This window comes from Hydra vulgaris, chromosome 03 (assembly GCF_038396675.1).
Source record: "Hydra vulgaris chromosome 03, alternate assembly HydraT2T_AEP".
NCBI classification, from domain to species: Eukaryota; Metazoa; Cnidaria; class Hydrozoa; order Anthoathecata; family Hydridae; genus Hydra; species Hydra vulgaris.
Window position 1 is genome coordinate 39122929 of NC_088922.1, and position 20857 is coordinate 39143785.

A 20857-nucleotide genomic window follows, 5' to 3' on the forward strand; every position below is an offset into this window, starting at 1 on the left:
ATATATATATATATATATATATATATATATATATATATATATATATATATATATATATATATACATATATTTATATATATATGTATATATATATATACATACATATATAGATATATATACAGTGCTGGCCAATAAGATCCGACCACACACTGTTTATCTATGTATACAGTACATTGTAGTGTAGGCGCTTTCCTCGGAGTTTCACCATCACGCTTTGCATGCGTGATTGGCTAGTTATCAGCCAATCAAAACAGTGGTACCATTGTTATATATACCATCACATGTGTGGTTGTGAATTACTATTTGCATTTGACTATGGCGATAACATCACCTGGAAAACGTGCTAAAATACAACTTTTGATGGATGACGAGAAGTCTGAATGTGCGATTGCCGCATGTTTACAAATGCCTAAGATAACTGTTGACAGCGTCATTCAGTACATCAAGTCAACAGGCACCAGTGCTGAAGGAAGATCCAGTGGCAGGCCGAGATGTACCACATCAAAAACTGACGCTATGATCCGCCATACAGCCACAAAGGACCCACTGGCATCATCTTCACAAATTCTAAATGAGCTGCCTCCTAATGTGAATGTGAGCTCTCGCACCATTCGGCGACATCTTGTGGACGATTTCAGTTTTCGATCCTATTAATTTCAGTCTTCTATCCTATATAAATTTGAGGCGAAAAATATTCGCCTCAAATTTTGTAAAGCACATAAAAATTGGACAGTGGCAATGTGGCGACATGTCATGTTCTCAGACGAATCGCAGGTGAAATAATTTGCTACGCATAAAGGGAATGTTCTACGGCCACCAAACACACGCTACAATGCCAGTTACATTACTCCAGCAGTAAAACATTGCCCTGCAATTATGATTTGGGGAGCAATTACTGTCAGAGGTCGAGTCGGAATCCATCTCATGCCGCCAGGTGAAACTATCAAAGCTGTTAATTGTTTGCAAATAATAAAGGAAAATGTTCCTATTTGGCTCAGAACTTGCAACTGTGACATCTTTATGCATGACGGCGTGTCATGTTATCAGGCAAAGATCATCAAGACATGGTTTCAAGAGAATTTCGACAATGTTCTTGCTTTGTGGCCTGGCTCGTCACCGGATTTAAACCCGATTGAAAATTGTTGGGTAAAATTGAAAGCAGAAGTGGCAAAAGCAAACTCAATGTCGGCGACAACTTCGAAGGAGACTATACTGGAGGCGTGGTCCCAAAAAATAATGCCTGATTACTGTGACTCACTTGTTGCCTCTATGCCTTGAAGAATAGAAGCTGTCCTCAAAGCCGGAGGGAAGACATTTGAGGTACTAGAAACTCTTTTCTGATGTGAACTACTTGTTGGTTTCTTTAAAAGTGTGTCATTGACTTATGTGAATGTTTTTTGTTGCGTTTAATTCAGTCATATTATCATTAAATTGAAGTGGAATTACATTGCTGTCTAAAAACCTTAGTGGTTGGATCTTTTTGGCCAGCACTGTACATACATATATATATATATATATATATATATATATATATATATATATATATATATATATATATATATATATATATATATATATCTATTTATATATATATATATTTATATATATATATTTATATTATATATATATATATATATATATATATATATATATATATATATATATATATATATATATATATATATATATATATATATATATATATATATATACATATACATATATACATCTAGAAATATGTATTTTTCTAGATTTAAGTTATGTTTAATTTTAAGCAATTTTTTTTTATATAAATGAAAATAATATGCAATTATCTACAATTTTTCTATAAAACATACCAACATTGCTAATCTGTTAAGGACAGCTTGTTTTTGTACTCCTTTAATATTGTCAACAGCTAATCCAATCTGAAGATTATAATTAATTAGATTATTATAATTTAATTTAAAATATAATTATATAAATGGAAAAATTCAACTTTTTTAAAGAACTCAAACGATGGAAATAAAAAACAAAAAAATTAAGTCTATTAATGCAGTAAAAAACAGTTAAAATTCAATAAAATTTAAATCTATTAATGCAGTTAAAAGTAAAAAACAATAAGCTTTGATACTTGAAGCAAAATTTACCAACAAATTCATTAACAGAATGCAATTAATTATGATGAACATTATCATCATGGCCCATGTCACAGGTGATGGAAAATATGGACCACCTTCACTATTAAATATTGTATCATACTCATACTCTCCCATCATCCCAATTATCACTTTAGCCAATGATCTTGCAGGTGTAGTATATGAAATAGGTTTCTAAAATTAATAATATTTATTTTTTAAATTTTTAAATTACAATAAAAACTATAAGTTTCAACAACAAAAAAAATGTTTTTATTTACTTTTAATTAACCCTAACTCTAACTCTTTACTAATTTTAATAAATAAACCTAACATTGTGAACTGAAGAGAGTGCCAGGTTGTAGCACTCATATAAGATCCTTTGAACATAAAAGTATTTGTTCTGTAATTTAAAAAAGTAAGCTTTTAAAATCTCGACAAAATGCTAAAAGGGAGGGTGGGGGTGGGGGCAGTTTGCTCCGGGTGGCAAATATCTAAAGGGTGCAAAATAAAAAAAAGATATCTTAAGGCTTTTCGCGCCCCTGATTGTATGTTTATATATCAATGTTCAAACATTTATATAACAGACCTACATATTTATATATTTGTACATGTGTGTGTATATATATATATATATATATATATATATATATATATATATATATATATATATATATAGAGAGAGAGAGGGAGGGAGAGAGAGAGAGAGAGAGAGAGAGAGAGGAGAGAGAGAGAGAGAGAGAGAGAGAGAGAGAGAGAGAGAGAGAGAGAGAGACATATATATTTCATATATACAGAGCTGGCAATATTGATAGCCCATCTTACAAAGTTTTGATTTTAGCAGCCAATAGACAATCTCATACCCTAAATAATGAACTATATTTAGGGAATTATATAAAATTTCAGTTGTTTTTGATATATAGTTTTGGAAATATTTCACAAGAAAGGCTCTGTAGAATGGAAATAAAGTCAGCGCACTTTCAAATTAAACTTCAATAAGGCTAAAAGATTGACTTATATTTCTAAAAACGAATTATATTTATATTCTAATATTTAACCTTAACACTTTTCAATTGTAGAACAGCAATGCACCAACGTTGCAATGAAGAAACCAGACATTGAAGTGGATCTTTATCAATTTCTTCCCAAGCTTTTAAACTGCAACAGCCAGCTCATTTTTCGACCCAATTTGCTTCCCAGAGGTGTAAACCTTTTGAACAATGATTCCCAACAAGTTTTCAATGGGATTCAAATCAAGGGATTTATCCCTTGACTTGAATCCCATTGAATGGGAGTCAAGTCAATTACTTAAATATTCTATTTCTAATATATAATTTCTAATATACAATATATAATTACTTCAATATTCTATTTCTAATATTCTAATTTTTAATATATATAAAGATTGGCCAGTCGATTACTTCAATATTCATTTCTTCAAGCCACTCTTTTGTCACTGATGAGGAATAAATGCTTGTTTTATTTTGCCGGAAAAAATGCACTTTTCCGAATCTTGATTTTCCTTCAATATGGCTAATTCCAATTTTCCTTCTGTGCTAAAACCACCCCAAACCATGATGGATTTACTGCCAGATTGACGCTTGCAAAAAAACTGCTTTTCTTGCCTTAAAATGTGTAAATAGCATTGAAGTCAATCTAGACCATCTAAATTAAATTTTTTTTGCCCAAAAAGATGGTTTTACCCCAATTGGCCTTGTCCCAGGTTACATGCTGTTTTGCCCACTTAAGACGGTTCTGCTTATGGGTATTTTAAATTTCATAGGGTGGGCTATCATTATTGCCAGAACTGTATATAAAGTATGTAATAAATACATGTATTTTTATATGAACAATATATATATATATACATTGTTCATATAATATATATATATATATATATATATATATATATATATATTATATATATATATATATATATATATATATATATATAATATATACACAATACATATATATACAATACATATATAAACAATACATATATATATATATATATATATATAAAATATAATAATTGTACATATATGTATATATATTATATAAATTAGTAAAAAACACTTATCTAACTTTTATCTTCGACTTGAAGTTTCACCATTGCTGGATCATCAGGAAGAACTCTTCCTGATGATCCAGCAATGGTGAAACTTCAGGTTGAAGATAAAAGTTAGATAAGTGTTTTTTACTAATTTATTATTGCTCTGTTCTTTAAGAACATTGAGCACTCTATTTGTAAAATACACTAACATAATTTACATATATATTATATATATATATATATATATATATATATTTATATATATATATATATATATATATATATATATATGTACAATTATTTAAGTATAAATATACACATAAAAATATGGCTCTATGGAAAGTGAACTTCCTAACTATTGCCTAGAGTAGCAATCATCTCTTTTTTTTTCTATTTGACATCTAAAACAAATATCTAGTACAAACTGTAAATGCTTAACTATTTCAAAGGAAAGCTACTTAATAGAAGTTCTTTTTTGCTTTATTTTCAAGTGTGCTTATTGTTACTATTGTTGAAAATATTGAGAGAAAATATTGTTTTCTCTGTGACAGCTTAAAGCTTTTAACAAGATAAAAGTTGGCAAGCCCAATTATTATATTAAACTAAAAATCTAAGAAGAATCTAAGAATTGATAAAAAAAATTTTTCAGACCAGATAGTGATAATAATAATATTACTAACATTATTTACATAAATTACAATCATAATTTGTTCATTATGTCATAACTAAAATAGAATAAAAGGCAAAAAACTTATAATTTAAAAAAATCATTTCATTTCTAGTTAAAAAAGCTAATTTAATCATAATTAATTTTAAAGTTTTAACTAAAGTAAACAAACTATCTATATAAAAATAGCCAAAAAGTAATAGCTTACATCAATAAACATGACCAAATGGAATCCCAAACCAAAAGCAATTATAAACAAAAACAAAACAGGAGAAATTTGAGTAAATGTCTTTAAAACATGTGTAAACATAACAACATATATTCCAAGTTTAGGAAATTTTCTTAAAAGTAACACCAAACCCAGCCATGATAAAGTGACACTCGCTGCTCCAAGCTGACGCTGTGCATTTACATATCTATGCCATTAAAAAAAACATCATAAATACTTACACATAAAAAGTTTCATCTAGTACAAAATTAGATATCAAACAACTACAGTGCTTGCCATGTTTTGCCATTTTAAAATGAAAAGTTTGTTGATTAAAAAAAAAACATTTTTAAACACATTGTAAGGCAATGAAATAATTTTTTGAAGAAATATATTTATTTTTACTTATAAATTTATTTTTGTATTTATAAATTTATTTTTATATTTATAAATATACTTTGATCAAACATAAAAATCTTGAAAAAAATTAAAAAAAAAAGAGAGATAAAAAGAAAAAATAATCTTTTATTATTGTTTTTGTTGTTTTTGATGCAAAACAAAATGCATTATTAACTTATTAAGTGCCATAACTTACATTTGATCAAAATACACCTCCAAAAAAAAAAGTGCGACTTAAAATGTAATAAAATAAATTACTGAATGCTTCCAAAAAATCCAAAAGCGTAAATCGATGAGCAAATATAAGCTGCTAACTCGACAACCCTGTGTATACGAATGTAATGGTAGGGATCTGTAAGAAGCTTGACTAACTAAAAAATAAATCTTCAAAATTAAAATCATTCAAAACTATTCTTTATTCCAACATTATCTTCGACACTTAAAAAATATTTTGTTGCTTGTTTAAAAAAAAAAGTAGCCAATGCTATAAACATAAGATTATTTTATTCTTTTTTAATATTATATTCTTTTAAAACTTGAAAATTTTTTAATTTAAAAATACCAAAAAAAGGTAGTGAATTTCTAGAACAAAAATAATTTTAAAAATGTTTTTTTAATTTTCTTCCTCATAACATTTGTATACACACTATAACATTAAAACTTCTTCCTTATAACATTAATTTTTAATTTTATTTTTTAAACTCTTATTAACTCTTATTACTTTTTTGAGCTTTTAGGTCCATAAAGTACGTACGCTTTTTTTTCAACTACTCCGCCCCCTCCCCTTCCCCCCCCCCCTCTTTTTGCCATAAGCTTTTTTGAGTACCTATACCTCCCTAGAAAGTACCTACTCCTTTAACTTAACAACCCAACATTTGATGATAACTTTTTTAATTTAGTGTCTCAATACTTTTATAATTGACCACCTCACCCCCCCCCCCCCATCTTATATATGCCATTTGCAAACTCCCTCTTCCTCTCCGAGCGCACATACTTTATGGACAATCCTTTATCATTTCTTTTTTTTTGATAAAAAATTTTTTTATCACTTCTTTTACCTACTAAATTAAAAAAGTTAAGCAAACTTAACTTTTTAAAATTTGTTTAATCTTAATTCTAATATGCCAACAAGGAGGCAGAGGATAGAGTTTATTTTCAATAAGCAAAAAGCTGTTGCATATTATAAAAGTTTGACAATATATACAATGTTACATAAATGAAACATTGAAAATAGAAAAAAAAAACCATAATGCATTGCAAAGTTATTAGCATCTGCTTCTCTCTTTATTGTGCTTACTATTTTCTTAATTCTAATTTTAATGTATGTAATTAAAAAGCGAATAGTTTAATTTAATGTCAATGTATTCACTTTTAATATAAATTTAAATTTTATTATAAATTGTTATCACAAAGTACACTTTAAGTTTGTTTAAACAACTTCTTTTTTTATACTGTTATCATTGCCAATTGCAATTAAGGATTGCAATTGGCAATAATACCAGCACCCAGATAGTAATTAAATATGTTTGTTATTTATTTCAAATGTTAAAGTGCTACACATGAAGTTTTTCATGTGAAACTTTCATCAACATCTTAATAAAAAGTCTAAAAAAACTAAAAAACACTTGAAGCCATTCCTTATCTGAGCAACGGTGGGCATAGTGAATATAAAGATATGTGACAAACCAACAGATGAATACACAAAGATATCTTCATTTTTAAAGCAAATTCTACTAAAATAATATTGATGCCTATTTTTATTTTATTTTTTATTCTATTCCCCAACCCTCTCTCAATTCTATAACTCCGAAACACAAAACTTGACGAACAAGACAGCTGCATTGAGAAACAAGTTGAGCACAGTACTGCCAGAGACGTAGTGGGGATTAAACTCGAAACTTCTCACTTATGAGGCGAGTGCTCTACCACTACCACATGCTTTCCATGAGAGACTAATTAATACAGACACAATCTCACATTTGGACTTTCAACGAATAAGCACTTTAAGGCTCAGAAGGTTAGGAATAAGCACTTTAAGCAGTATCGAGAGTTTTATATCAGAAAAACATTAAAAGAAGACACAAATGACACTTAAATCAGCTTCTTTATTTTTTATAAAGATTTACAAAGTTACTCTAAATTTTGCCAACAATTTAAAAACAATTTTTTAATTGAAAAAAGTAAAATGTTTTTCCTGATTCTTTTTAAAAGCTCAAAAAATCATAGATACAAAAAAAAACTGTCTATTTTCATGTCATTTGTTCTGCTTTTTTTCACTGCATCTTGATATTCATTTATTTCATAATACATAGTATATACTTTCTCTACATTACAGTTCCACAATCCTGTGGAACTGTTTAAACATGGAAAAACATCTTTGGCTAAACAAAATTTTTCATTGACAATTTTCTCCTACTTCATTAAGCAAGGAGGTTTCCCTAATTTCCCTTAAAAATGTAATTCAATGGTAAACAAATAAATTAACTTTAATCACACATTCAAAATAAAATAAAAGTTCATTTCCAAAATATCATTTTTCTATCAAACATTTTTATGTAACAAACTGTGAAAAACCTTTGAAACCATAAGATCAAACCAACCAGACTTTGTCTGTTTACACCTTGTTTGGCTAAGATCTTCACACAAACTTCACTATGTATTCAACTAAAGAAAGATGGCAAATGCATAATATTTTGTAAAATGCTGTGCAGTTTAAGCAGATACACATGATTAGCATATGTGCAAATTTAAAAAGGCATTTTGGGCAACTAGCTGCGCATAAAGTTGTAAATATAGCATCAAGACTTTCAAGCTTGGTAGCAAATACCAAAAAGGCTAGCCATTGAATGTTCAATTCTTTAAAAAAAACTATTTAAAAAAAGGTTATTAATTATATTGTCAACAAAAAAACTTTGAAATTTGCCAAAAACCCATAAAACAAATTATTATAAATAAAAAAAACTACTGATTTTGATAGATTTTAAAATTTTTTAAAAATTGTTAATAGGTTAGGCACTAAAATATATTAAGACATCAACATTGTAAGACAATGCTGACATCAACATTGTATAACAATGCTCATATTAACATTGTAAGACAATGCTCATATCAACATTGAACACAACAAATCCTTTCAATACAGTGGCTCTTAAAACAACATTTTTGAAAATATCTGCTCTTTACTCCTAAATATGTTCTACATAATAAAGAAATACTGGAACTAAAAAATTCTCAAAAAATGATTTTAAGAAGTAGCAAAAGATCCTTAAACATCAGACAGGTCCTTAATATTATCAAAAGTATATCATGTTGGGTCTCAAAAGAAGCAGAATTTTATAACACTTTTAAAAAAAAATTTTATAAAAAAAATTACTACTTTTGATTTCAAAATGACATTTAGCCTTGAAAATGACATTTTCAACTAATAATGAAAAATATGGATATTTACAAAAAAATTGTATTATAATTTTTTTTACTTCTTTTGAGAACCAACATGATATACTTATGAAGAATTTTTTTTATTATATTAGGGATTGCTTAATGATGAGAATTTTTCTTTTTTAAAATTTTTTAATTCCATTATTATTTTATTATATAGAACACATTTAGAAATTAAGAGCATGCATTATCAAAAAATGTCGTTTTAAGAGCCACCCTAACCTACAAGTTAAGTAAGCGGTAGTGGTGTAGTGCTAGAGCGCTCACTTCATAAGCGAGAGGGTCTGAGTTTGATCCCCACCACTCCCCTTAACATAAAAAATAAAAATAAAAATAAAAAAGGATATAGAAAACACATATTTAATGCTTGTTAACATTATAAAATATAATTAGAAAATATTAAATCAAAATAAAGTTAAGAATACCTCAATTCCTAAGCTTATCAAACATAATACTAAAACAAAATATCTCCCAGGATAAATAAAGAACTTCACTGATGGGCTGACAGATGGATCAATAAAAAACTTCACTGAGGAATTAGCAGATAGATCAACTAAAATTGGAGTTGTTGAATTCCTTAATACAAGCTGATCATAATTTACTTTTAAAGATAACGCAAATGCAGTAATGAACAAAAGAAAAATCATGTACAATAACAGCCTGGAGTAATAAACATATCGGCCACAAGAACTCCATTTTCGCCTTAATAAATAAGTTACTAAAGGATGACTCAAGAGTCTAGTACGCTCATTTTGAACCTAAAAAAAACTTGTATATTATAATTAAACTAAATATATATATATATATATATATATATATATATATATATATATATATATATATATATATACATATATATATATACATATATAAATATATATATACATATATATATATATATATATATATATATATATATATATATATATATAAATATATATAATAACTGTATTTAGTACTATTATTATATTGATAAGTATCATGCAGAGTTTTAAGTACAAAACTAGGTAAAAATAAAACTAAAATTAAAAACATTTTATATTGCAATTTATTTATATTAAGGAAAAAAAATTTTTATTTATATTATTTATGTTATAGGAATTTATAATTTATAATATAGGAAAAAAAAGTAAATAAAATTAAAAACATTTTATATTACATTTTATAACAATATTAATATTACTTGTTATTTACTATTATTTTTAACAAATATTATTAACATAAAAAATATAAATATAAAAATAACAAAGATTGTTTTTAACTATAACAATAGGCTTTGCCTAAAAAGTTTAAAAAGAAAATTTTAAATTTATTAAATATTTTATTTTCAAATTATTAAAAAATATGAAAATAGCAGACTTAAGTTTTATTTAAAACATCAAAACAGAATTTTAAATAAAATGTGCTTGATGTATGTTTTATCAATAAAAGAAAACTATTCAACTCCTGTATATTTTAAAAAACCACTCAACAGCCAAAGTCACACAGAATACATACAATTATAGATAATAATTATAGACAATTATAGTAATAAATATAGATAATTATAGATAATAATATAGATGAGGGTTTGGCAACCTAATTTTGCAAGATCAACCCAGATTTGGCAGACAAATGGAATTGGATTTAGATTTTAAAGAAGCTAATTAATCATGGTCAATGATTAACTATGTGTCACCTAGCAAGAAAACTTGGATACACTCATCATGCTCCAGAATACCAATTACACAAAATAGGAAAGACCTCAAATTTCTGTGTTAGGATACTACATAAACAGAACCCTAGTCAGCTAGCTTATATATATATATAAATATATATATATTTATATATATATATATATATATATATATATATATATATATATATATATATATATATATATATATATATATATATATATAAAAATTGCTCCAGTCTATTTTAACAAACCTTGTCAAATATAAACCCAAGTCAAATATATATCTCATAATGTATATAACTATTAAACTACCATAAATTTTAATGGGTGGTTTTGTTTCAAATCCTTTTTTTTCATCCAATACATTGGGAATATTTGTCTTGAAATCTTTGACAAAAAGAATTGATGGGAAGAATACATAAGTTGCTTATTATCTTGATTTTCACTGCTATCTGAATCAATAGTCCCCCATGGAGTAAATGTATCTTCAAGAAACTCATAAGAGCATGTAATTTTAAATTGTGGATGTTCAGGAGGTAAACCATTATCCAATATACATTGGTTAAACACCTGTTCAGCAACATCTAAATTATAACATTTTGAATAACTTATCATTAACTTAAAGAAATTAGAAGCTTTTAACTTTAAAATCAAAAATAATAATTTCTAACATAAATAAAGTTTCTAGCAAAAATAAAGTACCAGGAAGTTTTTGAATAAGTTTTCTCATTGGAGTTGTTAGTTTATTTCCTTCAACAGTAGAGTTACGCAGAGCATTTTTCCAGTTATTACATCCAATAATAGCCACAACAACTTCTCTAGATAAAATTTCCAAATAAAAATACTTTATGTGTATGCACATATTTGTGTGTGTGTGTGTGTGTGTGTGTGTGTGTGTGTGTGTGTGTGTGTGTGTGTGTGTGTGTGTATATAGAGAATATATCTTACATGCTCTCTATATGTTAAAATCATGTGTTTTGTTTGTTTTATTAAAACCAAGTTCAAAACCCTATTTTATTAAAGTCAAGCTTTTCTCAAAAAAATATTTATGATCGACTCAAATTTTGAAAAGAATGTGGCAACGTGTGATGTTCTCAGACAAAATACAAGTTAAACAGTATGTTACACAATAAGTCAATGTTTGGCAGCCACTAAACTCATGTTTTATTCCAAAATACTTTGTACCTTCTTTTAAAGTGCAATTTATTGAATGTTAAAACAGGAATAATAATATATGGTGCAATCACTGACAATGGTCCTGCACTTTAGGTAACAAGTTGAGAATGTAAATTTTGCAAATTATTTGGAAATTATAAAAAACAATTTCTAATTTAATTTTAAATAAAAAAGCTTGATTTTTTTACGCAAAACTGGTCAACTTTTGGCAAAATTTTCAAGACATGGCTCCAAGAAAATGCTAATAAAACCCTCATGGCGATTCAGCCCATTTAAAAATATCAAAAAATGTTGCATAAAATGAAAAGTAGTTTCCTAACAGAATCCAACTATACTACCAAATTTAAGAAAAGCTATAATGAAAAGGTGGTGTCATAAAAAGAAAATTGAATGTGATAATCATGTTACCTTATGCCATAAAGAATAGAGGCTGTTCTAAAAAATTGAGGAGCCTATACAAATTACTAAAATATTTTTTAAACTTTGCCTTCTTTATTCTATTCATTTATGTTGTTTTTTGAATAAAAACATTTTTTAGTAATAAATGTGTACAATATACAATAAAATGCATTAGTAAATTGTAAACTGAATTTGTAAAAAAAGAAATTTTAATATAAACAAAATCATAAATTGAAAAAAACATTTTGCTGTGAGTTGTCAACTTTAGCGACAAAAGTTTTGTTAGTGCAATTATTAAAAAGCCAGTTCTGTGAAACACAAAGACATGAAAAATCTAAAGCACTATTATTTGGACTATTCATTTTGGTTTTGTATTTAGTTTGATTTTATGGTAAATTTCTAAAAAACTTGACCGTGTCTAAAATGTTTATAATTTCAGAGATCTTGAGGATTTTTAGGTGTTTGAATGCTCTACTTTTATCAATTTATCTTTTTTATTTGCAGAATGCAATTAAAAAAAAAATACTCAAAACTATTTTAACTCTTGATTAGAGAAATTATAAAGATCTAGATAGTGCACAAGAATTTTGTTAAAGTCATGAAGATTTTCAGCGCTCGACTTTTATATTATTTTCTTAGCAGAAATTCAAAAATTAGAATGATCACTTTTGATAGTTTTAACTTGATTAGCTGAAAAACTTAATTAGAATTTTTTTTAGACGAAAAGTTTACAAGTCAGGTTTTCTGATTTTATTCATAAATATATTTTTTTTCTCAAAATTATTTTTTCTCAAAATTATTTTTGAGAAAAAGGTGGACATAAATTGCGAGATTTATGTTATTTAAATTAATTGCAAATAATAACTTGAATTGTGTAACATGTTTCAATCAAAATTAATACACTTGTTTTATTTAAAAATTGATTTTCCCCCTAAAAATTCTCTCCTGGTATACTATCAGATAGTATACCAGGAGTGAATTATATTTGATAGTATACCAGGTATGATAAAAAAATTACCTTTGATTATTTTCAATAGCATAATCTAAACAATTTTTTCCCAAATGATCTCTTCGAGTGACATCTGCATTTCTTGAAAGTAGCAAATTTACAATACCAACATGCCCTTCTTTACTAGCCAGGTGTAAAGAAGTTACCTTAAAAAGAAACATTTTCCAGAAAATTTTTTTTTTCAAATAACTGTTTTTTTATCACATTGTATCGTAGTTTAATGTACAGTTGTTTTCATACACAAAATATATAAAAAAGAATAATTCAAACATTGCTTGTTATTTATGTTTATTGATTATTGTTACTAATAACAAAAATCATAGTAGCCCATGTTTTTTCGCACTATAAAAGTGAGTTTGTACTTAGCAACTTCTAATAACAACTGTAAAATGTTTTATTTGTACAATTACTAACTAGAATCAAAATTCAACTCACAGTAACTATGATATAAATAGCCATTAAAATTATTTATGTCAACAGTATTTGCAATCTTGGAGTTACAATTGATAGCCATCTTAAACTTGAAAATATTGAGAGCCAATCTCATTCTTAAAAATTTTCATTTAAAAGATTACAAGATCACTGATGGCTAAGAAAATTGTTCTCTGGTATGGTCACTTTACTTTATGGTCTCTATTAATCTGTCAGATAAATAAAAAATTGAGAAAATTCAATGCTTCTTCATTAAAAGAATTGGTGGTCAACATCCTATAATGAATGTCTAGCTATACTCAGGCTTGGACAGAAATGGTGTGCCATTGCATGCTGTAACTTAGCTATACTCAAGCTCTTTTTATTAGAATATTGTTAAATGTAAACCATTTAGTATTATGTTATAAAATTCTTAACTGTAAAGCGGGCACTGATTAAAAGCTTTTGAATTCTTACATGGTTAATTGTGATCATACTTTTAAACCGCACAAACTTTATTGTTATCTTAATAACACCAGATTTTACTTTTTAAATCAAATTTTTAATGAAACAATTTGCCATAAAATGTAATATTCACGCCTGTCTTGTTCTCATTGACTTTGAATAAGCATGTACTGTACTTTGTTCTACATAGATAAAATTTGAACATCTGATATGTTAACCCTTGGTCTTAACAACTTTCTGAATGTACACTGCAGTGTTAGTGGCTTTTAGAACTTTATGTTTTTTTAACAGAATAGCTATTTTTAATTAGTATTTTTTTTCTAAATCTTTACAGTCATACAAAAAAACAAACAGTTAAAACAAATTAAAAATAACTTTTTTACTGTATAAAAAATTAAACCGTTTTAATTATTTTAGATAAACTTTGAAAAAACAATTCAAAATATAATTTAAATGATTAAACACAGATTAAAAAATAATCATAAATTAAGAAAAATTTTGATAAACTATAATTTAAATATTTAAGTTAATTTGAGGCATATAATGCAAATATAATTTATGTAAAAAGTATGTCATGCAAAAAATAGACATATATGTCTATTTTTTGCATGAGTTTTTCATATGATTTAATTTATATGTTGTCAACAAGAATGTATATAATTTGTTCAGACTGTATTTACTTTGGATCAATCTTTTTATATAAATGTAAATATAAAACTTACTGACAAGTACAGCTAGTCTAAACCTTGCCTCAAATAAAGATTAAAATAACTTTTATTGTTCATTTTGATACATAATTATATGTCATATGTATTTTTAGTCACTAATTCAATACATTTCTACATACGGTCAGTGAGTTTTCAAAAAGTATTCTGGGTCAATATAATTAAGTCATACTGAAATGTCTCCATGGATTGCATTGGCAAGAGTTTTATCTCATAAATATTAATATAGCAATACTTCTTCCTTTTGTACTATTCTGTGAATATAGAGGATGAAATCTGATAAAATAACAAGGTCAGCACACAAGAATTCGCCCCTTAGCTTATGATGGAAAAATTGATCTCATTAATTGTAACCATCTGCTCAATGTAAGATGATTCAATTTTTTGCGTAAATAAGGTCAGAAATCAAATTTCATTTTGCATACTTTTTCAATAGGAAAAATAATGTTATAGGTTTTTTTGCGTTAGCTGTGCATTTAATTAGCATTTTCTCACCAAATACTTTCAGCTATAATTTGTATATTTTTTAAACATTTATTGATACTATTTATTGATTACTATTTATTGTTATAAGTACTTAATATGATTAATAAGTTATTTATTCTAGAACAAATTTAAAAAAATCTCATACCTTGACCTTATCAGTAGGATTTACAGCTGAGTCAGCATCTAACAAACACTGGGCACATTGGTTCCACCCACGGTAAGCAGCACAGTCTAAGGGTGTCATTAGCTTTGCATTTCTTAATTTTAAAAAAATGTAACATTTTAAAAAAATCACAGCACATTGTAAACAAAAAATTAATGCATAAAGTAGCTAAAAATCATTTTAAGCACCAACTAACCTAGTGTCAACTGCAGAACCAGCTTCTATAAGCATTTCAACAACTTTAACATGACCTTCCATTGCAGCAAGGTGAAGAGGTGTATTTGAAGAATCATCGACATCATTGACAATGCTCAAAACATTTGATAATAACAATTGGACGATTCTATAAATGAATGAAATTTTTCTTTATTTAAACAAGAAAAAAAGTTTTTAATAACAAACTCCATCAATAGTCTTGTTAAAACAATTTGTCTTACAAGAAGTGAAGCTAGGTAAAATCTTTCATCATATGTGGATTTTCATATTCTTATCTTTATTATTGCATCATAAACATGTTTTTTCATAGGTAGTGATGGTTATTTAATTAGTATTATTGCTGATGAAACAGTGGGACATGATCTGAATTTTAATACTTGGTATTCATTAATATTGTAATAGCTAACTGTAATGCTAACCTATTGCTCAACTGTCCTACAGGTTTTTAAAGTAGCATTACTTTGTACAAACCTTTAAAAACTAAAAATGCAATAATCTTTAAGTTACATAACTTTTAAATTATCTTTTACTGAAACTTAAATTAACTTTTACTAAAAATCATTTAACTTGATCAGTGTGTACTTGATCAGTGTACTATGGCTATCTAGCTGTCCTTAAACTATTGTAACAAAACTATTGTAACAAATGAAAAAAACTATTTTCAGCACGTAAAAGAACATCACCTTAACTGCTTTAAATAATGCCATTAACAAGGATTTACAAACCTTTCTTGACACAAAAAAATATTACAGTTAGTCAAGTTAATACTTTTGGTTTATTCAACTATGGTCATTTGAAATACATTAAAATAATTGCATCTTGCTAGTGTTAGTAGTATAATTCTCATCACGCAGTCTTTAAACAAAAGTTTCTTAAATATGGGATAAAAACGTAATTATTGATATGTTTTGTAAACTTAAATTTAAATTAAAAAACAAGAGAGATTTTAGGGAATATCCAACATAAAAGTACTTTCTATAAACATACAATATATAGCATGTAGGAATTTCTTGCATGTTAAAATAAGAAGCAAAACAAACTTCATATTTAAGAATCAAAACAAAAAATTACTTAACTAGCTTATTAGTTAATTTACCCAAATAAATTCTTACTCTTGCAAATAGATATTTTGGAACCTTGTCACAGATTAACTGAATAGATTAAAGATACTAAAAATACAATAAAATGATTATATATGATTAACCTAAAGATTCAAGAAAACTGTTTACAGACCTTGAGTGACCATACTTTGCAGCTAGGTGAAGTGGAGTAAGACTTTCATCACTCTTAGCATCAATACGTGCACCTAAGCTCAAAAGAGTCTAAAATAATTGATATATGACTGATGCATATATATATATATATATATATATATATATATATATATATATATATATATATATATATATATATATATATATATATATATATATATATATATATATATATATATATATATATATATATATATATATATATATATATATATATAAACTAATAACTGATGATTCAAAATCGCTTTTCTTTTTTAATAAAAAAAAAAATCATTTTATATAAAAAAGCATATTATAATTTTTTTATTTTTTGTATGGCTTGTTATATTATAAACTTACTTGGACAATATTTTCATGTCCTTCTTTTGCAGCAATATGGAGAGGCCTCATTTCATGTTTATCAAACTCTTCTAACAGATTACAAATATCGTTTTTGCATAAAACCTAAATATAAAAATTTAATTTTTAAACAAAAATTGAAAAAATTGATTAAACATGAAAATCGAAAATATTATTATAAAAAATTCCTTATCTATCCTGATACTATTTTAAAAAAATTTCAAATGTTTTTCACCCTAGGTCACAAAAGAAGCACAATTAAATTAAAACTTCAAAAATAATAAAACAATTTTCAATAAGCATTAAATTACAACTAGCACAAAAATTTTGCAGACATGTTATCATGTCTATAGCAGCTCTACACTGGTGTTTTAAAGACATAGGTAATATTAACTATTTCAGTGCTTTATGAAAATTGAAAGGAAACTGTCTTTTATCTGTTCTGTAAGGAATTTATTATGTTTTTCTGAAACACTAATGAAATCAATTTTTTACTAACTCATTATTGCTATATTACTATCTGACTGTGAAATAAACTATTTACACTATAAAATCTCTATATAAATTGCAGTCACTAGTCTCTAGCAGATATGAAAAAGTGTTTTACAGCAACATTTAGAAAAAATTTTTTACATAAGCATACTGGTAGATAAAGTACTAAGGCTATAGTAGACCTAGATTAAGTACTAGGGTTTATAGGGCACTGATGCATTGATTAAAAGATAGGTGATTAAGAATCTTTGATTAACTGCAACATAATTGAAAAAAAACAACACCTATTGCTTGGAAATTGCACCATATTGCTTGGAAAAGTGTTTTTAAATGTGTTTGAAATGAATAACTTCAAAACTTTTTATATTTTCAAATGTTTGGTTTAAAGTTACACAAAAAGTAAAAAATTATAGCTAATTAATTGATTAATAAATGAACTTTTAAGTTATCAAAGAGCATTATATATAATATTTTTTAATTGTATAATTATGTACTTTTTCTAAAAAGTTGGGAAGAAAAAAAACTGTTTAAAAAATATGTTAAAATTTTGTAGACATCTGAAGTAATATTTATAGCATACCGCAATAATTCTGTCAACAATAATAATTTAAAATAGTAATTTAAAATCATTTCATGCTCTGATTAGTGAATCAAGTTTAAAAAATAAAAGATTTAAAAAAATTATATATGTAAATATGTTTAAAAAAATTGACTGATGACTCAACTACTCTTGCCTTGATAAAAAAGTATTCTCTTTGTGATCGCTTAGAACATGCAGACAATTTTTAATCTGAATAGAGTTGAGCTCTGTAATTGGGGCTCACAGTGGCTTGTATATCTAAACTCCAAGAAAATTCAGTTATTTATTATAAACAACTATCTCAATACTATCAACATTCCTATATTAATGAATGGCAACCCTCTCACTCCTGAGTCCTCTTCTTTACACTTTTTGGATTATCATTTACATCTGACTTTCATGGAAACCATATATACAATCAATTGCTAAACTAGCATCTGCTAAGAATGCTTCTCTTTATGGTACTCGTCATTTTCTCTTTCCTGATTCCATTTTCTGCCTCTGCAAATTTCTTATTCATCCCTGCATGGAATACTGTCGTCATATTTGGGCTGGTTCTTTTAATGATGCTCTTTCTCTTCTAGACAAGGTCTAAAAATGGCTCTATCTGCTAAGTTTGAGCCAAAATTTCAATTTGAACATATACCGAAATTTTGGTTTTGGTACTTTTTATAAATTCGGTAAAAACCCAAATTTCGGTTGAATAACACTGAAAACCGATATTTATCTAATTTAGAAAAACAGTTATTTTTTAGAATTTTCACAAAGTATTTTGAGAATTTTCCCAAAAATATTGAGAGCTTTGACAAAATACCTCAAAAAAATCTTGTTTTGCAGAGAAAATCTGCCAATTGTTAAATTTCGCTATTCACTTATATCGCCGACTTAAGTATTAAATCTAAATTTGGGATACACGTGTAATTAATTTTAACATAATACGAGTATAAAAAAACAACAAATGTAAAATTGCATTTTTAATTAAATTTTTTTAATAAAATAAATTTTGACTAGTCGAAATTTCGGTTTTGGCACCAAATTTGAGTACCCCAAATTTCGGTTTATTTCTGTTTCGGCTTTTTTTTTGTTTCGGTTGATCACTACTTTCAAACATTTCCATTTATCATAAAAAATGCATACTTTTTTCAATAAAAAAAGTTGCATTTATCACAGAATATTAAATATTACCACAGAATATTAAATACAACTGAATGTTTAAAAAATGTTAAACAACCATTAGAGCTGGTTTGTTATTTTATTTAAAAGCCTTTATGTAAAATAAAAACTTTAGAAAAGATCAACGGTTTAAAGTTTTCCAAATTTAATTTAAAACAGTAATTTTCTCAAATTAAATAATTAAACAACAAAAACAAATTTTTTGTTAACAAATTTGCTTTTGCAATATGGACTTTTCTATTACTTAAAATATTATGATTTGTAGTATTTACTTTATACTTTTGTAAACATGTATAATTTTAAGCTGACAAAAAATATATTCAGTTATGAATAGCATAAAAATAAACAATTGTGTTATTGAGCTGCCACAAAAAAGAAGGATTGGAAAGAAGAAAAAAAAAAAGCTTAAAAAAAAAAGATGAAAAATTCTTCTTAGTTTACAGATTTAATTTTAGTATATTTTGTAGATTGTAATTGATTTATATAGCAATAATAAAAATTTGCTTTTATAATAAAAAAATAACAGTGTAAAACCATTTATCCGTTTTTTACAATATACAAAAAAACAAAAACAGGTTTTTTGAAATTTTCCGGTTTTTGCCAAGTTGTAACCAGAACTGATCATGGAAATAAAAAGAGTTTGGATTCAGGACATAACTCAATACTTTCAAAAACTCTCTTAAAGCATGTCATAACATATTGAAATGGTACTTAAGAACAAAAAGCAGATGACAAAGAACTAAACAAATCTTAAAATCTAACATTTTTAGTTTTGTTACCTCATTATTCTTGATTTTTTTGAAAAAACAAACAAACAAAAGAAAACTAAGTTAGATGTCTACATTTGGGTTTACTGTACTAATTGTATAATTAATATAGATTATTTTTAATTACAAATTATGTATTTGATGCATATAGTATGTAGTATCATTATGTAGTAAACATCAGCAGACTTTACAATTTTGGTTTAGTTTTACTTAAACCTAAGTTTATTATTATTTTTTTTAAATAAATTTAAGTTGCAGCTTTTTTTATGGATACATGTATTCATATAAAATAAATCTGTATATTTTCTCTAAATTTGTCTTTTTTATAAATAAAAATAAATTTAAAGAATGCTATTATAAGCCTTGAATTCCACTTGGGATTAACAAGGTAAATCTCTTCTAAAAGTTAATAAAAAATGTTCAGAAAAATAGTGACCAGAAGGTTCTTCATTGCCATTGAAGAACCTACAAACTTTAATTTATCAGTTGCTTGCAAAATATAGATAGAAATCTAGTATGTGATCTAGTAAAATATAGATAGAAATCTAGTATGTATCTAGTATGTGATGCCGGCAACTTATAATTGAAATTTTATAGATGTCTTTCTCTAAAAACATTA

At 26.1% G+C, this 20857-nt stretch overlaps 1 protein-coding gene across 1 annotated transcript in view; it reads right to left on the bottom strand.

Moving 5' to 3' along the window:
• Positions 1-20857, bottom strand: part of LOC100203950 (transient receptor potential cation channel subfamily A member 1 homolog) — a 69728-nt gene that overhangs the window by 10516 nt on the left and 38355 nt on the right. The window contains exons 7-18 of the mRNA XM_065793160.1: positions 17227-17331; positions 16847-16935; positions 15594-15740; positions 15380-15491; positions 13157-13293; positions 11266-11381; positions 10876-11147; positions 9311-9643; positions 5706-5818; positions 5049-5256; positions 2130-2312; positions 1839-1907 (exon numbers count right to left, since the gene is read on the bottom strand). Coding sequence (XP_065649232.1) covers positions 1839-1907; positions 2130-2312; positions 5049-5256; positions 5706-5818; positions 9311-9643; positions 10876-11147; positions 11266-11381; positions 13157-13293; positions 15380-15491; positions 15594-15740; positions 16847-16935; positions 17227-17331 — 1884 coding nt within the window. The remainder of the gene's footprint in view (positions 1-1838; positions 1908-2129; positions 2313-5048; positions 5257-5705; positions 5819-9310; positions 9644-10875; positions 11148-11265; positions 11382-13156; positions 13294-15379; positions 15492-15593; positions 15741-16846; positions 16936-17226; positions 17332-20857) is intronic.